Source organism: Gallinula chloropus (genome assembly GCF_964237585.1).
Source record: "Gallinula chloropus genome assembly, chromosome: 17".
Lineage (NCBI taxonomy): Eukaryota > Metazoa > Chordata > Aves > Gruiformes > Rallidae > Gallinula > Gallinula chloropus.
Genome location: NC_140102.1, coordinates 5,560,104 through 5,574,886, shown reverse-complemented (window position 1 = coordinate 5,574,886; position 14,783 = coordinate 5,560,104). Strand labels below are relative to the sequence as shown.

Sequence of the window (14,783 nt, the reverse complement as noted above, 5' to 3'; positions counted from 1 at the left end):
TTTTTAAATTTTTTCTTCATTTTTTTCATTTTTTTTTAAATTTTCCTCTTTTTTTTTCTTTTTTTTTTCTTTGTTTTTTTTGGCAAAGTGCAACCACACCTGGTTACCACAGTTTTGACATGGCCGAAGGTGCAAGTGTGACGAGAAACCTTGAGTTCAGTTCAGTTCAGGGTTCCTCTGCAGTTCTCAGAGCCACATAGACATGGGATTTTTACATCCTCAATTGGAAACTTGTAGTCATAGGTAATTTCCTCATTCACATTGATGTGCTGCTTGGAGTAGATGACGATCTTCTTTTGAGACTCCACTGTGATCACTTTAGCATAACAATTTGGCTGCAAAAGTGACAGAATAGGTAATGATTTAAGCTCCTGATGGCCACGGCTTCCCAGCCTCCACACAATTATTCCAAGCTAAAATAAAGCAGGGGACACCTTTCCCTAGACATCCTCAGCCATGCTTCCAGGGCCTGGAACCAGGGAATTCAGTAGGCAGCTGAGAGGAGGAGGCATAAAGCCAGAAAACAGAGCTGCCCTCTTTGTGGTCCTGCAAAACAACCACCTTCTGTGGTGCAAAAGAGCCTGGATGATGCTCCACCAAATTTGTCACAGGCTAAGAGCAGCTCAACCAATGCTCAGTGACTCTGTTGGGCAGCCAGACCGCAGCACAGAGAGGGGGGGAAAGCAGCTTCTCTACCTGCCCCAGGGCAGGGAATACTTTTCCAGCATGGACACTAGAAGGAGACTGTTCCCACAGCATTAACGACACTGCTACAATCTGGTTTGGTTTAAGGAAACATTAGTCAGATGTGTTCAAAGTGTCCATCAGGGTCCTCCAACACGGTCAGGAGGATCTCGAGTGCACGGTCTCACTGTGTGTTTCATTTCTCTGGTCTCTCACATCTCTTTACACTAGTTTAGCCTCTGCTTTGATCTGCTGCAGCTCGTTACCACTTAATCATAACCCTATGACCCCCTGCTACTTCTGAACGTGGCCCAAATCTACACACAACGGGTTTATCAGTGTGCCAGAGAAGACTGATATGAGAAAACAGAATACTTACATTGCAGCTGTGATTAATAAACCTGGCAAAGTTTCCACACTTTGTGGCATCGATAATGGTGTCATGATCGACTCTGAACATGTAACTGCTTCCGATGCCTTCGTCCTCGTATCGCTTTTCACGCATGTCGGCGATGACCTGCAGAAAACCCCAGGTGTTGTGTCAGGACACGTTGCAGAAGTGATCTGTGAGCAGAGAGCTACACAACGCTCATCTGAGCAGTGCTTGTGACACAACAGATACATGATCCTTAACACCCCAAGAGCAATTAACTGAACTTAGCTGACACCTGAAAACACAGAAGTTCAGGCTAGGTTTCCCAGAGCTTATCTCCTGAACATCTGAGTGCTCAGTTCCTATGGGTTGTTGAAAATCCCATCCCTTGTACCTCCAAACCATATGCCAGCCTCTGCCTAGCTTAACCCTACAGCAGGGACTCCAACCCCTGTTGTCACACTTGAGTGCTTATTTCCACACTGGCTTTTACTCAGATTTCACCCACAGTCCAGCTTACCTGCCTGATGTTCTGACCCACGTATTCAATCACCATCTCATCAGCTGCAATGGGCTCCATAGCAAAAAGGCCCCAGTCGTGAATGTGGCTCTTGCAGAATTTTAGTTTTTTCTTCCGGAACTGCATGAAGAAAATCCCCAAAACCCAAACCCTGAATTAGCCACAGCACAAAAAGGCCAACCCTGGGTCCAGCATCTGCAGCACGCTCCAAGCCACAAGCAGTGCTGGGGTACTGCAACCCCATTTAGTTTCCTTCTGTCTTCCAGTGACAAGAAGGCAGGACAGGGGTCATGGGAGGTGTCCTGCAAGATATGCAGAACTTGGGTTCTTTACCACTGAACACACACTGGGAAGAACAGACCTTTTGAGGCCATGGATCTCTGTTCTGCACAACCCTGATGGTTCTGACCAGGGCTCAAGCTCTGTAATCATCACACACTTGGTTACTGCCATTTATCCGCCAGCCTGTCTCTGCCCGTCACAAGTGAGCACACTGGACCAAGTGACTGCTCTGTTCCTGTTTCTTTAGATAATTAGTATTGTATGTTGCATTAAGATGTATTATTGTATCAAGTTATATTACATGGAAGTACAGGAGAGCCAGGTACCATCCTAGCCTCTGGCACACAGAGAGGTGTCCAGTGGCAAGCTGGCCATTGCCAAGGTGAGACCGAACTGTAAGAAGGTCCCTTGCCTCAGCCTGCTCCCAACCAGCCCCCGTGCAAAGCAGCAATCCATTGGGTGACTTACCTTGAGCTGGTTGAACTTGAGCAGGTCACTGTCACAGCTACCAGTGAAGGAGGAGAGGAGCCTGCGTTGCTCTGACCGCCTCTCGGAGCCAGCCCGGGTGGAAGCATGAGGTTGGGCAGGGATGCTCATACCCTGAGAGGACAAATGGGTGATCAAAGCTGACCCAACAGCCCGCATCCTCCCTACAACACATCACCTCCTAAAACATCCCACATCAAACACTAACACCTCTCTGGCAGCTCCAGGATGCTCAGCTCAGCACAGGCGTAGCAACAGCTTCAGCTCCCTCCTTGCCAAAAGGCAGGAAGCAGCCACTATGCGTGACACTGTGACACCCTAGAAAGCCAAATCCCCTTCACACCCTGCCAGTCAGCAGAGGATGTGTCCTCACCTGCGTGTCAGCTGGAGGTTCCTCTGCAAAAGCTCGGCTATTGTTGAGGTATTTGAGTTTGTCCTTCTTATCAATTTTGTAATAGCCTTCACTTCGTGCACAGCCTGTCACGTGCTCCCGCATCCCATCATCCCGCTTCTTTTTCTTGGGGGTAGAAAAGCTAGTAGGTGGAAAGAAGTCAAGGAGAAACGCAGCCACTCATGGTTATCAGACAAAATTTGCTATAGCTACATGGAGTTTGAAAGATCAGGAAGGTTTTGGTGGGGTTGGAAAAATTAACAATACCATAAGGAAAATAAATCACATCACTGAAGCGCATATGGCAACTGGAAAACCAAACACGGTCTCTCCTTCCCAGCTGCCTGTTTTGGGAAACTAAAGAGATAATGAAAATTTAAACATAAAAAGGTTAAGTTGTCAAGAGAAACCTGTTTGAGGAAGGATTTCCCCACAGCACCCACTACACACACAGACAGCAGCTGCCCAGCCATCTGGATGTACCATCATCTCTGTTTTGAGTGACATACTTTTGTTCTACCTCCAGAAACTTCCCACAGCCAGCCCAAGCCCCTGCTGACACCGTGCTGAGCTCACCGCAGAAACCATCCCCACTGGCTAGGCCTAGAAGAGGCACAGATGGGCAAGAGATGTTCCTCAGCCCGAAGAGTGCAGAGATGCTGCACTCCCTGGCCTCAGTAAATCAGCACCTTCAAACACTGATGGGAAGGGTAAGACCCCTGCAGATGTTTCAAACCCCACTGTCCCGATCAGTTAAAAAACCCTGCAAGCTGCCTTGACAAGGACACACAGCATCAAGCAGGCAGAAGACACCTTCTGGTCTTTGGCTTTCGGAAGGAGGGTGAAGCTGTACCACTGGCAGCTCATCCCAAAAACACAGCTGTGAAGCCTGTGATGATTGAGATCTACCCAAAAATGCTCCCTGTGGATCATAACATCCCCTTAAGACCAGAAAATTGAAGCAGTGAGACCAGAAAAAGCAAGAAGTGATGGCCTTGATCTCAGAGCAGGGAGGTGTGATCTCGCTGCAAAGCAGGTGAAGCCTGCAGGTGCCCTCACAACCACTGTAGCACTGGACGAACCAATAACTGTCAGCAATTATTTTTAAACACTTTAAAAAGTGACTGCAACTTTCCTGCTACAATGATCGTTATCAACAGGGAAACAGATTTACATTATTTCCACTCTCTAAGTTTCCAAATGCAAACACATATAAGCACACAGTTGCAGACAAGCCCTACCCTCAGCTGTCCTGACCCACCTTTCGCTGGCTCTAGCCCCATCACCACCACAGGGCCAATTGCTCCCACCTTGAAACTGGTTTGACTTTGGAACTGTTTCCCCAAATGAGGCAGAGACAGACTAAGGACTACTGGGGACAATGCATTTCCTCATCTTTCCAGAATAGCTCTTCTAAATGATTAAATAGTTCTATTTCAAGACTATTACACCGGTATGAAAAGGCGGCAAGTTACACATTGAGTCTTACACGTTGCCTCCAGAGATGCAGAGGAAAAAAGGACTAAAACACACAGCTCAGTCCTCCACTTGCTTTTCAGCATCATGGCGCTGACTATATTAAGAGGTTTGGGGGTTTTTTGTTGCTTTTGGCCCTTGCAGGGAGTAAGGGATGAGACATTTCAACTCCACGCAATGTCCGGCAACACACAAGGTGGTGCATTTGTATTCTTTAACATATAAATGTGTATTTCCTTCCTCAAAGCATTACTGGAGAGTTCTTAGTTATGAACTCTGCTTTTAAGCTCTGATATGGAGATCACTACTGCTGGCTGTACACACAGACAGCCTCTGCATCCCATAAATGCTCCCAAAGCCTCAGCGCTACAGCCTGTGCTGCTGATAACCGGATCACTGGCAGGGAGGGAGGGGATGGGCCCAGACTCTGCCTGGCCAGTGCTACATGTACTGCCTCCCGAACCACAGAGCAGCACATTCCCCTGCTCCAGCCTGGAGCTGGGTCTGTCCCTGATGTACTGCTTAGAAACTATGGCTTTTATCAGGATTTCAAACTTCAAGCGAGTTAAAGCTGCTAGCAGCGCTAACTCATCACTTTGGGCACAGATGGTGAGATTATTTTTACAGCAGGTTTTAGCCCCATGTTAAAGCCCAGTACACACAGACTGGAAATTCCACAGGCAAGCTGGGAAAAAAATATTAAAAAATAAAAGTCTGGTTTAAATGCAGACAGAACCTTCTCCAAGTAGCAAGGAGATCTCCCCAGAAAAGGCACATACAAATTTTCCCTGCAGTCCTAGCTTGAAACTGCAGCAGGAACAGCCACTTCTGCAGTGTTTTTGTACTGCAGCTTCAGGGAATAAACCAGTCTAAAATCCCCTGCTGATACAAGCAATTGCTGCTCTAAGCAAGCAAACACTTCTTCCACCAACAACCTTAATCTTTTGCATTGCAAGTCCTACACAGTGACCATGTAGTGCATCTTACACGCGTCGTGGAACACAGAGCGCCAGCAAGAAAGGATATAAGGATGGAATACCCACAGGGTGTCATTGAGCCAGTCCATACCGTTGTCTTGCTGTAACAAGCGGTCGTATGTGATACACATGAATTTGATATCTTCCTCATCTATGCCTCCATTCCAAATATCATACAAAATGGTCATCTCCTCAAACTCGGAGCGTGGCCTGAACTGAGGCCGAGGTGGGGAATACTCAGGGGAAGGAATCGCTGAGAGGTCGTCAGGTGACTTCTTCTGCCTTCGCCACTGTCTTTTAGGTTTTCCTTCTTCTTCCTTGAAGTCTTCGTTCCACTGGTTCTCCAGTTCCTTAAATGGCAGTTTCTCCGCAACTGTCTCAGCTGCCATTTTCTCATGGAAACTGTCATTCCTGAAGTCCAGGGTGACGGCTTCAGGGTCCTTCAGTCCGTAGAAAGCATCAGGATGTCCACTCAACAGCTCTTTGCCCACTGCACCTTCCACCAACGCCACTGGCACAGGAGGAGGTTCTATGGTTTTGCCCGAGTACACATCCAGTGAGAGGACAGAAGGTGGTGACCGTCTTGGCCGACCTGGCCTCCTTTTGGGAAGAACAGAAGGTGGTGGTGGGGGAGGAAGAACAGAAGCACTGGTGGGTACTTCTGGTGAGAGCAAAACAGGTTTTACTTCTGCCTTGCATTCTTCAATGGGCATTCTTCCATCTCCATGCATGCATGACAGGGCTGGTACAGGTATTGGCTCATCAGGTGGCAAACCCATGTCCGTGTGGAAATCTGCTTGCGGGGGGCTGGCAAAGGGGATAGGGGAAGGAACACTGTTCATGCTAATCGTAAGGGAAGCACCAAGAGGCTCTTTAAAGGGTTTCTCATCTACCTCATCCTCTGATGGTTTCTTGCCAGACAGAAGGCAAGGAATGGTAGCACCAGCCTCTGGGAAAGTAGGCGTGAAATTGAAATCTCTCCCAGGAGTCCGAGGAATGCCACTGTTAATGCCAGGAGATTGGGATGGGTAGGAAAAGGGGCTCCCTGGAACTTGTGGGGAACTGAGGGTTAAGCTGCTTCCCGTAAGGGGAGCATCACTTCCTGGCGTGGCTGGAACAGTGTCCGTACTCTGTGACTTCGAAAGGGGGTGTGAAGACTTGGCCAAAATGTCCCGCCCAGGAGTCCTAGGAATCTCCTCTTCCACAGACGTTTTGGTCACCATTAGTTGTTCAGGGAACTTTTCTGGAGGGACTAAAGATTCTTCTTTACCAGGAGTCGACGGTAAGGGAAGCATGGAGGATGGCACCTTGTGGGCTGGAAGCAGAAGCGTATCAGTCTCTGAATGGATCATCACCTCCCGTCCAGGCGTGCGAGGCAGCCGGTTGTCTTCCTCTGCTGCTGAGGGCAGTTTTGTTTTAACATGAGCTTCTAAGCTGCTGTCATCAGACTTGCTAAAGAAGCTGCTTTTATTGGGCAGAGGTTCTCCAAAGACTCCCACTGGAGTGGAGAGACCGAGTGCCTTCTCCTCATCTTGAGATTCAGGCTTTGGACCTTCCTGTACCTCTGGCTCCAGCATGGCGGCAGGTTCAGACTCTTCTGCTGAAAGGGGGGAAAGAAAGAGAGGAGACTCAGGAGCTTTGCTTCCACTCAGTTACTTGCCAGTTGCCAGAAAAGACATGTTTAAGATGCTGCAATTACAGAACAGCTCAATTCCACTGAGAGGCTTTAAAAACTCCAATGCTGTACATTTTGGAGGCACAGAGTGTGGAGTAATTAGACGCTACCACAGACATCCCTAATGGACCATAAAAAAAACGCACTATTAATTTGAGGATTAGCTACAACACAGGCCAGAATGAAGGTTTTCTGCTTTCAAAATCCCTGACCACCTTTTGTACAGACATAAAAAGACCTAGTGTATTGTGGGGCAAGGACTACAGAGGAGAGCTGTCAGAGCCCCAAGCTATCAGCTTTTCTAATGTGGGAAGGTAAACTAATTGCAAGGCCAAGAAGCACCCTCAGCTCTCCGAGGAGGGAGCAGTGAAGGGAGGAGCGTAATGCTCTTGAACAACATATGAAGGAAATGGGAAGCCCTTGTAATGAATGAGGAGACACTCAGATGGTATCAATGAAGCAATTTATATGCTGCTCTCTCTGCAGCAAGCTCGTTTGTCTGGAGTTTATTTACCCCCTTAGGGCCAGGGCCAAAATGAACCAACAGCAGATCTTGTTAGGCAGCTCAAAGATAACATTTTAAAGTGGGAGAGCAAAAGAAGGTGCAAACAGCCAGAGAATTGGAAGGGATGCGTCCCCCAGTTTGTGCTGAATGAACTGGAGAGTCACTAGAGAAGGGTCTGATCCCTGTAACTCCTGTACGACCGGGCTGAGCTGCCCAACAAGAATGCTGCAGTTTGAGCTTGTTCCCACAGCTTACCTGTATGGCTCATTCCAGGTGTCAAGGTGCCCAAATGTAGGTCTCCCCAAATTTATGTCCTTTCTCACACTGACCTAGAAAGGATCTCTGCAAAACAGGTTCTTCCTTACCCTGCCCAATTTAACATTTTGTCTCATTAGGGTTTTCAGATTTTAGGGCAGCCAAGGAGTGATAACCTGCACAGGGACTGAATCTCCAGCACTCCATGAGGCAAAATACTGCCCAGTCCTCAGACACCAGCCCTGCCCAAGGCTTACACTGCAGGCCATGCTGGATGTGCTCTCCCTGATTTTTAACTTTTTAATCCTCCCCCTAGTTGCAGAATTCATCAACCTTTATGCATGTCTCTCCTGTTTCAGTAAAAAGTATCTAATTTCCTTGGGTTAAATACAACTCTGTAGAATGAGGAACATTTCCTGCCCCCAGAGAAACAGGGAGTATCGCTCATCTGCAAGTGCTAGGTAAGAAAATAAAAAGCACAAAAAATAATATCAGGAATCAGATAAAAGCCCGAGATTCCATTCATCTGCTCCACAGAGCTTCCCAGTCACATACTGGTTCAGAATTAAGACCAATGAGAGGCAGTAGTGACTCATGAAGCACGGATTCCTGTTCTGCTTTAGCAGCCATGGCTTTTCTATCTTAAGCCTCAGCCACCACACCATCCAATCAGTCACCCTTGGATGGTGACAACTGTTCAGTTCCTCTAGGGCATTAACCAAGCTGACCCAGAGGAAGATTCTGGATACAATAACCATGGTATTTTTAGTAGCAGATGCCTTGTGTGGAGCTCCTTACTGGGAAGGAAAGTTCAGCACAGACTTCTTTCCCTGTACAGACAACCACTAGCTGAGCACCAGGACTGGAGGAAGCAGGAGAACAAGGGAAGTACAGAACCATAACATATCCAGTGCTGTGAGCACACTGTACTTAGAAATGTGTCAAAACCACCAAACCACATGGAAGGGCATACCTGGCCTACAGATGGGAGACAGCACAAGTTTTGCCTCCTGGTCTCTTTCCATAACCAAGTGTTTCAGTGTTTCAGCAGCAATAGATGCCTCTGGGACTTCCCCACATTCACCTTCCCCCACTCTGATTTCTTCCATGCCTTCGTCTTTCACTGCCAAAGCTGGCTCTGCAAGTCCCAGGCCTGTTGCATCCATGTAGTCATCCACAGGATACAGCTCCAAAATAGTCTCCCTCTCATCATCAGGAAGCTCATGACCAGCAGTTTCATGCTCTGTTTCTGCAACCATAGGTTCTCTGTCTTGATCTTCAGCCACCTCCTCTTCCTCTTCTTCCTCCTCCTCCTCATCTTCTTCATCATCATCCTCCTCATCTTCATCATCTGAGTCTGAACTTGACTCAAATTCAGAGGAGTCCTCACTTTCATCGGATGACTCAACTTCAGCCTTGGAAGACGAGGGACTTGCTACATCTACAAGAACAACAAATTATAATTTGTTCCACTTTCTGACTTCATTAAACAACCAGGGTCCACTACAGGAGCAAGTATCACTTCCACTAACAGCATGGAAAGAGCAGTTTGGGTGTTCAAAGGACCCCCTCCCAATTTATTTATTTCTGCAGATACTTATGAACCATGAATCTGGATGCTTACAACAATCACCACAACACAGGCAGTTCTCCTGCTTCTACCGGAACTGCTTACCCTCCTCAGAGTCCTGCTCTTCCTCCTTGTCACTTGTGTCTATGCCTGTCTCCTCTTCCTCATCATCTTCATCTTCATCGTCATCATCGTCGTCGTCGTCATCCTCATCATCATCTTCATCCTCCTCATCATCCTCCTCTTCCTCCTATGGAAGAATGCATTGCCAAAAATGAGCAGTGTCTGACTCTCTGATCTGTCTGTTACTGTAGTAACCACCAGGAACTCTGAGAGTCACTGACTGGAGGACCTGAAGAGGGACTAATCTTACAGAGGTCCTCTTAGGACAGACCCTAATCGGAGCTCTCATCTTCTAGAGAAAGTACCTTTGGCATCTGGGATGACTACGCCCCCTTTTAATGACAGACAGCAGTCAAAACTACAAGCACAAACCAACACACCTTGCTAGGTGCTGCTTTCACCAAGCCTCCCTCTTCTTCCTGCTCCTCTTCCTTCTCTGAGGAGGACTCTTCCTCTTTCCCTGATGTCTCATCTCCCTCTTCTCCCTCGCTGTCAAGCTCCAGCGGCCTTGCTGGTCGCCGCCTCAGCCCCACTGCTTCTGCATCCTTCTTTGACAGGTCAGATGTTGTATCAGAAGCATCCCTGTCCCTCTCCGACTCTGGTGGGCAAAAACAAGCAGGAAATTAACACCAATACCTTGCAAGGGAGGGGAAAGAGTTGACCACATAATGGAAACTTTTTCTTTGAGAAGATCAAAGTTCGGAGCAACGTGCCCACGTGGTGTCTGAGTCCCCAGGCTCACAGGGACTTAATAATCTCAGAGTGCAAGAGAGAGTGAGACTGTTCAAACGCCAAGGATGGCAAAACGTGGATGGCCAAAGCTGACAAGCTATCAGCAGAGCAGCTGGAGACATGGCATGGCTCAGGTAAGAACTGGTAAGCTGAATTTAATGCCCTCCTGTTTTATTTATGGGCTGTGCAAAACCCTGCTTCTGTACTTCAGTTTCAAAACCACTTGTTAGTCTAAAACAACTCATGGCACAACCAACTTGAATCCACTTTTTTAATGCAAAAAAAAAGGCTATTTGAAGGGTATTCCCTGCCTCCAGGAACACAGGTTAAAAGTATTTTCAAATAGATTTTTCTGGAAAAGGACTTTGTTTATTTTTGAAAGTCAAATGCAGGGCAAGCTGTCTCTTACGTGCTTTCTCACACAATGTACCCAGTGAGTACCTGGGTGCAAGCACGCCCCTGGAGCAGTCCATGAACTCATCTGAGCTCCCTCTGCTGGGTGACCAGCCCTGCATCAGCAGAACTGAAATAGATTATGAGCTATTCATAAAATGCAGGTCTTAAATTTCCCGCCAGTGAATTTAAGATAACTAAATCCAGAGGAGACATCTCCCAGCTGATCAGAGTTATGTGAGAAGCAGGGTTTTGGCTCAGATCCTTGACTCTGTGTCACTCTGTAAGTGAGCACACCGCTGTGAAGTTTAAAAAGAATTCAGCTTGCATGTGGTTTGCATCTGCTCTTGTGTTTCAAACAAATGTGCTTTGCAAACCTTCATCTTCATCATCAACTGAAGTAGAAGGCCGGATTCTCTTCTGATCTCCCGCTGAGGCAGCTTCAGGTGGCTCCTTTCTTTTCACCTGAACAAAAGCCACAATTAGCATTTCTAAAAGTTTAGAAACCACAGAAATCAACTTCTTAAGCAAATTGCTCCAGCTTTACTCTGCCATGGTGACTTACACCCAGAAACCAAGGGCCACTTCCCCAGCTCTTGATCCCTTTATTTGCTCCAAGCAGAATTTCACTGTGAATGAAATTCTACCCCTTCAATTTGCATCAAAACACTCTGGGTACCAGCATGGTGCATGTCATCATAAGGTACTTTGAAGCTGACAGAGAAACTCTTGACAAACGCATGTGTCTGAGATGGAGCAAACAGAAAGAGTGCCCAAGCCTATGACATCCTAAATAACCTCAAAGCAAGTTTTATTCTAAATGAAGACTGCAGAATCTCTCATCCCAAACCTTTATCTGCACCTTCTGTGCATTCAAATCCCTAATTTTAGGGAAGCCCTCTACCTTGCCCTCTCCCCTCATCCCTTGCTTTTTTAAAGATGCTTTTCATTTTTTATGCAAATGCTATTTAAAATAGGTGACCCTATGCTTCCACGTCTGACACTGTAAACTCACATGAGGCAGAGACCACTTTTAACCAAACTTCAGGTGAGACTCAGCTCCCAAACTGCAAGACATTCTAGGCAAAGAAGGAACTGTCTAAACCACTACAATAAATAAGCATCTTCTTAATAATTGTGCTGAAACACTGTGCCCAAAGACAGGCAAATGTCCCATTCCCCCTGCAGAGCAGGGAGATCCTTTACAGACAACTCACACAAGCCGGAGATGAAAAGCTAAGGTTGGGGAAGATAATCCACAGCGTACTGGTGGGTTAGGAGTGAAGCTGTCAGCAGCAACCTTGTAAGTACCAGCCTGGAGGGCTTTGGGGCATGAACTTAGAGAGGTCTGTCTTCCCTATGCTCCCTTAGGGAATGTTACCATAATGAGGACAGATCTTTGGTTTTACCTTAAAGGATGGCAACCGGATGGCCCCTCGTAACCCAATGCCCAAGCCGATTCCCTCATATCCCAGGCCTTCTCCTTTGTTCCAGTTCTCCAAAAGACAAGAGGTGATTCGATCCTTCGGTTTTGGTTTTTCCTCCACTTCTCCTCCAGACTTCACTGGAGTGAGAGACGCCTGCAACAGAGAAAGCACACTTGAGAGGGAAAGTTTCCTGGGGGGGAAAACAAATTGTGGAAACCATTTAGATAGCTGAGGTTTGTGAAATGCCACTGCCTTGTCCAGGCATCAGTTTCTCTGAAGGCAAGGGCATCTGAAGATGCACCACAAGGCCACACCCACCTGAAACAGAAAAGGTGTAAGAGCTCTTCTTGGTAATGAGACCTTTCCACCCCTGAGAGGCCTTCTCCCCCTTGCATTTTAAGAAGTTATTTTCTCTGCGTAAGGCACTAAAACTGCGGAGACAAACCTGCTGGGTCTCCCAGAGCAGTGGTTTGGCACAGGACACCAAGTGATGTTGCATTTGGAGCCATCATGCTGGCACATAGCAGGGCAGACACACTTGCTTTCTTCACTGAGTGTTTTTAAACATGATCTCAATTTCCTTCACACAGCAGCTGAATATAGGCCAAAGTTCTTCACAAGAGAGGACAAGGGAAATGAACAGATCCATCAGCCCCCATGGCTCATGTCAGGTCTCGCCACTGCCAGGTGTGGGGACCACAGTAACCACCTGGTAACAGCCAGACTACACCACAGAAGCTAAAAGCAAAGGTTGTAAAAAGGAGGAATGGAAGGGGAAGAAAAGGTGCAAACATGAACCCAGTATTCAAAGCCTGAGGGAACACATTCCTCCATCCAAGTATGAGCTACCAAGTGCCAAGGAACAGCTACTGTGGAAAGGTCCTGAACTCTGAGGAGAAGCTATGGAGCTGGTATACACCATCATCCTCATACACCACCACTCCTGAACTCCCCAACACTGCAGGAGCCTATCTGGTGTGGTCAAAGCCACGTGAGAACTACAGCTACACGTATACCTCTAACCAATAACTCATACATGCTTTAGGTAAGGTAGCCTAGCACAGTGCTACCTGCCCTCATTTGGTAACCCAAATAACTGAAAGCAACTTCAGACCTTTTAATTGGGAAAACCTTTCTTCTTTTTACCGTAAGGCAGAGTTAAGCAAGTCAAAACCTGCACACGCCCCTGTGCTCTCTTCGCAACCAGAGCCCAAGCCCACAGAAATTGGCAGAAGGCTCCAGAGTCCTGGGAAACAGGAAAATCAAAATATTTAGGCAAAACACTCAGGGTGTTTTGGTAAATAGCCACACAGCCTTATCTACTCAGCCACAACAAACTCCTTTTCACCAGAGCTGAGGAGTGCAGGAAGAGCAGGAATTCAAACCTCTGCAGCCTTGAAGAGGCGGACAAACCAGGGAGACCATCCCACACAGCAGCATGTCACGCTCTTCTTGAGCAAAGGGCATTGGAGGTAACGATCACTCCTATCAGCCTGTGACGTGATGTGGTCCCAAAGACAGTTTCTCTTACAGATGTTAACAGAGCTGATTTGCCAAAGGCGGCTGTGATCACCGAATAGGAAGCGTAAGATCAGCTCTCCTGCTAATAAGGGACAAGACTAAGGGGAATATCAGGCAGAGAATCCAGGCAGCGGGGGCGTTTCATGGCCAGGGATGGCTGTTAGTCCTGGCACTCTGCTTAATGCATCTTACTCAGGATTTCAAAACTAAACCCATCGCTAGATTTGGGAACAGGGAAGAGTTTCCCCTAGCTCAAGCAGACAAAGTCTGTGGTACATGCTTTATCTTAGCAGCTTTCACCCCCTACATTTTTCATGACACTTGACCTAAGTCATGAGCTTTACCTTCAAGCTTTCCCTCCCTTTACTTATGGCATAATCCTTCTTGATAATCAACCAGCTGCCCAAGTTGGTTCCTCTGGAGGAACATAGCGGCCAAAAACTGCAGAGAAAGGAAAAAACCTGAAGCACAGGAGGTGACAAGGATGTTGCTTTTTTGTATTGTTGAAGCTTCAATGGCCGCCGGCAGCGTTACGTGGGTAATATTTACTGGCCTACTGAACTTGAACACTGTTGGTCAGTAAGGGGAAAGAAAACCCACAAGGTTTCCTGCCTGTACGCCTGGGGAAGGTCAGGGAGACAGATAGTAGACCCACAAAGCCTCTGACCAAAGAGGGACACACCTACTGTAGCAACTGGCATATGGTGGAGCTCACGCGCTTCTGAAGATGAGCTTTGATCTCCCCTGTGAAATAACAGGAGGGCTGCTGCAGCTGATGGTCTGAGGCTAGGATTAAAAGATATGATCTCTCCCTACAAATCTGCCTCGTTTATTTTTGAAGAACAAAAAAAGATGTAAACAAGCACATGTTATTTTCTTAATACTTCTGAACTTCTGAAAACTATATTATTTCTTTCACGATTGTCAATCACTAAGGAAAAAAGACAAGGAGCTCCAATTAAAACCATTAGGAGGGAGGAAATGGGGATGCAGGACCCCTTTTTGGATGGTCATTTCAGCTCAAACAGTGCCTGGAGGTCTTGGTCCGTTCTAGAAAACAAGGAACGAGGCAAAGCATGTGGGGAACTGACCTCCAGCTGCCACCACGGAGCCCAGTTGGCTCATCCTCACACCACCAGCAACAGGAAGGTAGTTTCAGCTGAACACTCACATTTTGTTTTCCTTTGGCATAAGCAGGCAGCTGATGACTGAGAAGGAATCCCGTCCCACACCAACGTCAGCAGGAGCCCAGTCTTAGCTGAAAGGAGGCTCTGAAACCTGGGAGATCTTTCTGCATGCGACAGTAACACGTGGCCCTGCAGACACACCCCAGGCAGTGCCCCAAAGCACCAACAGTTCTGGCATTTCTGCTCCTGGACAGAAAGCACAAGTG

The 14,783-nt window shown here is 47.3% G+C and overlaps 1 protein-coding gene across 1 annotated transcript in view; it reads right to left on the bottom strand.

Annotated features, from left to right (window-relative positions):
- Positions 1-14,783, bottom strand: part of SETD1B (SET domain containing 1B, histone lysine methyltransferase) — a gene marked incomplete at its 5' end in the record, with an annotated part of 49,268 nt that continues 34,485 nt past the window's right edge. The window contains 11 exons of the mRNA XM_084272277.1: positions 1-335; positions 1,064-1,201; positions 1,578-1,697; positions 2,328-2,459; positions 2,719-2,878; positions 5,202-6,789; positions 8,598-9,065; positions 9,300-9,444; positions 9,698-9,915; positions 10,820-10,907; positions 11,852-12,022. Coding sequence (XP_084128403.1) covers positions 162-335; positions 1,064-1,201; positions 1,578-1,697; positions 2,328-2,459; positions 2,719-2,878; positions 5,202-6,789; positions 8,598-9,065; positions 9,300-9,444; positions 9,698-9,915; positions 10,820-10,907; positions 11,852-12,022 — 3,402 coding nt within the window. The 3' untranslated portion in view covers positions 1-161. The remainder of the gene's footprint in view (positions 336-1,063; positions 1,202-1,577; positions 1,698-2,327; positions 2,460-2,718; positions 2,879-5,201; positions 6,790-8,597; positions 9,066-9,299; positions 9,445-9,697; positions 9,916-10,819; positions 10,908-11,851; positions 12,023-14,783) is intronic.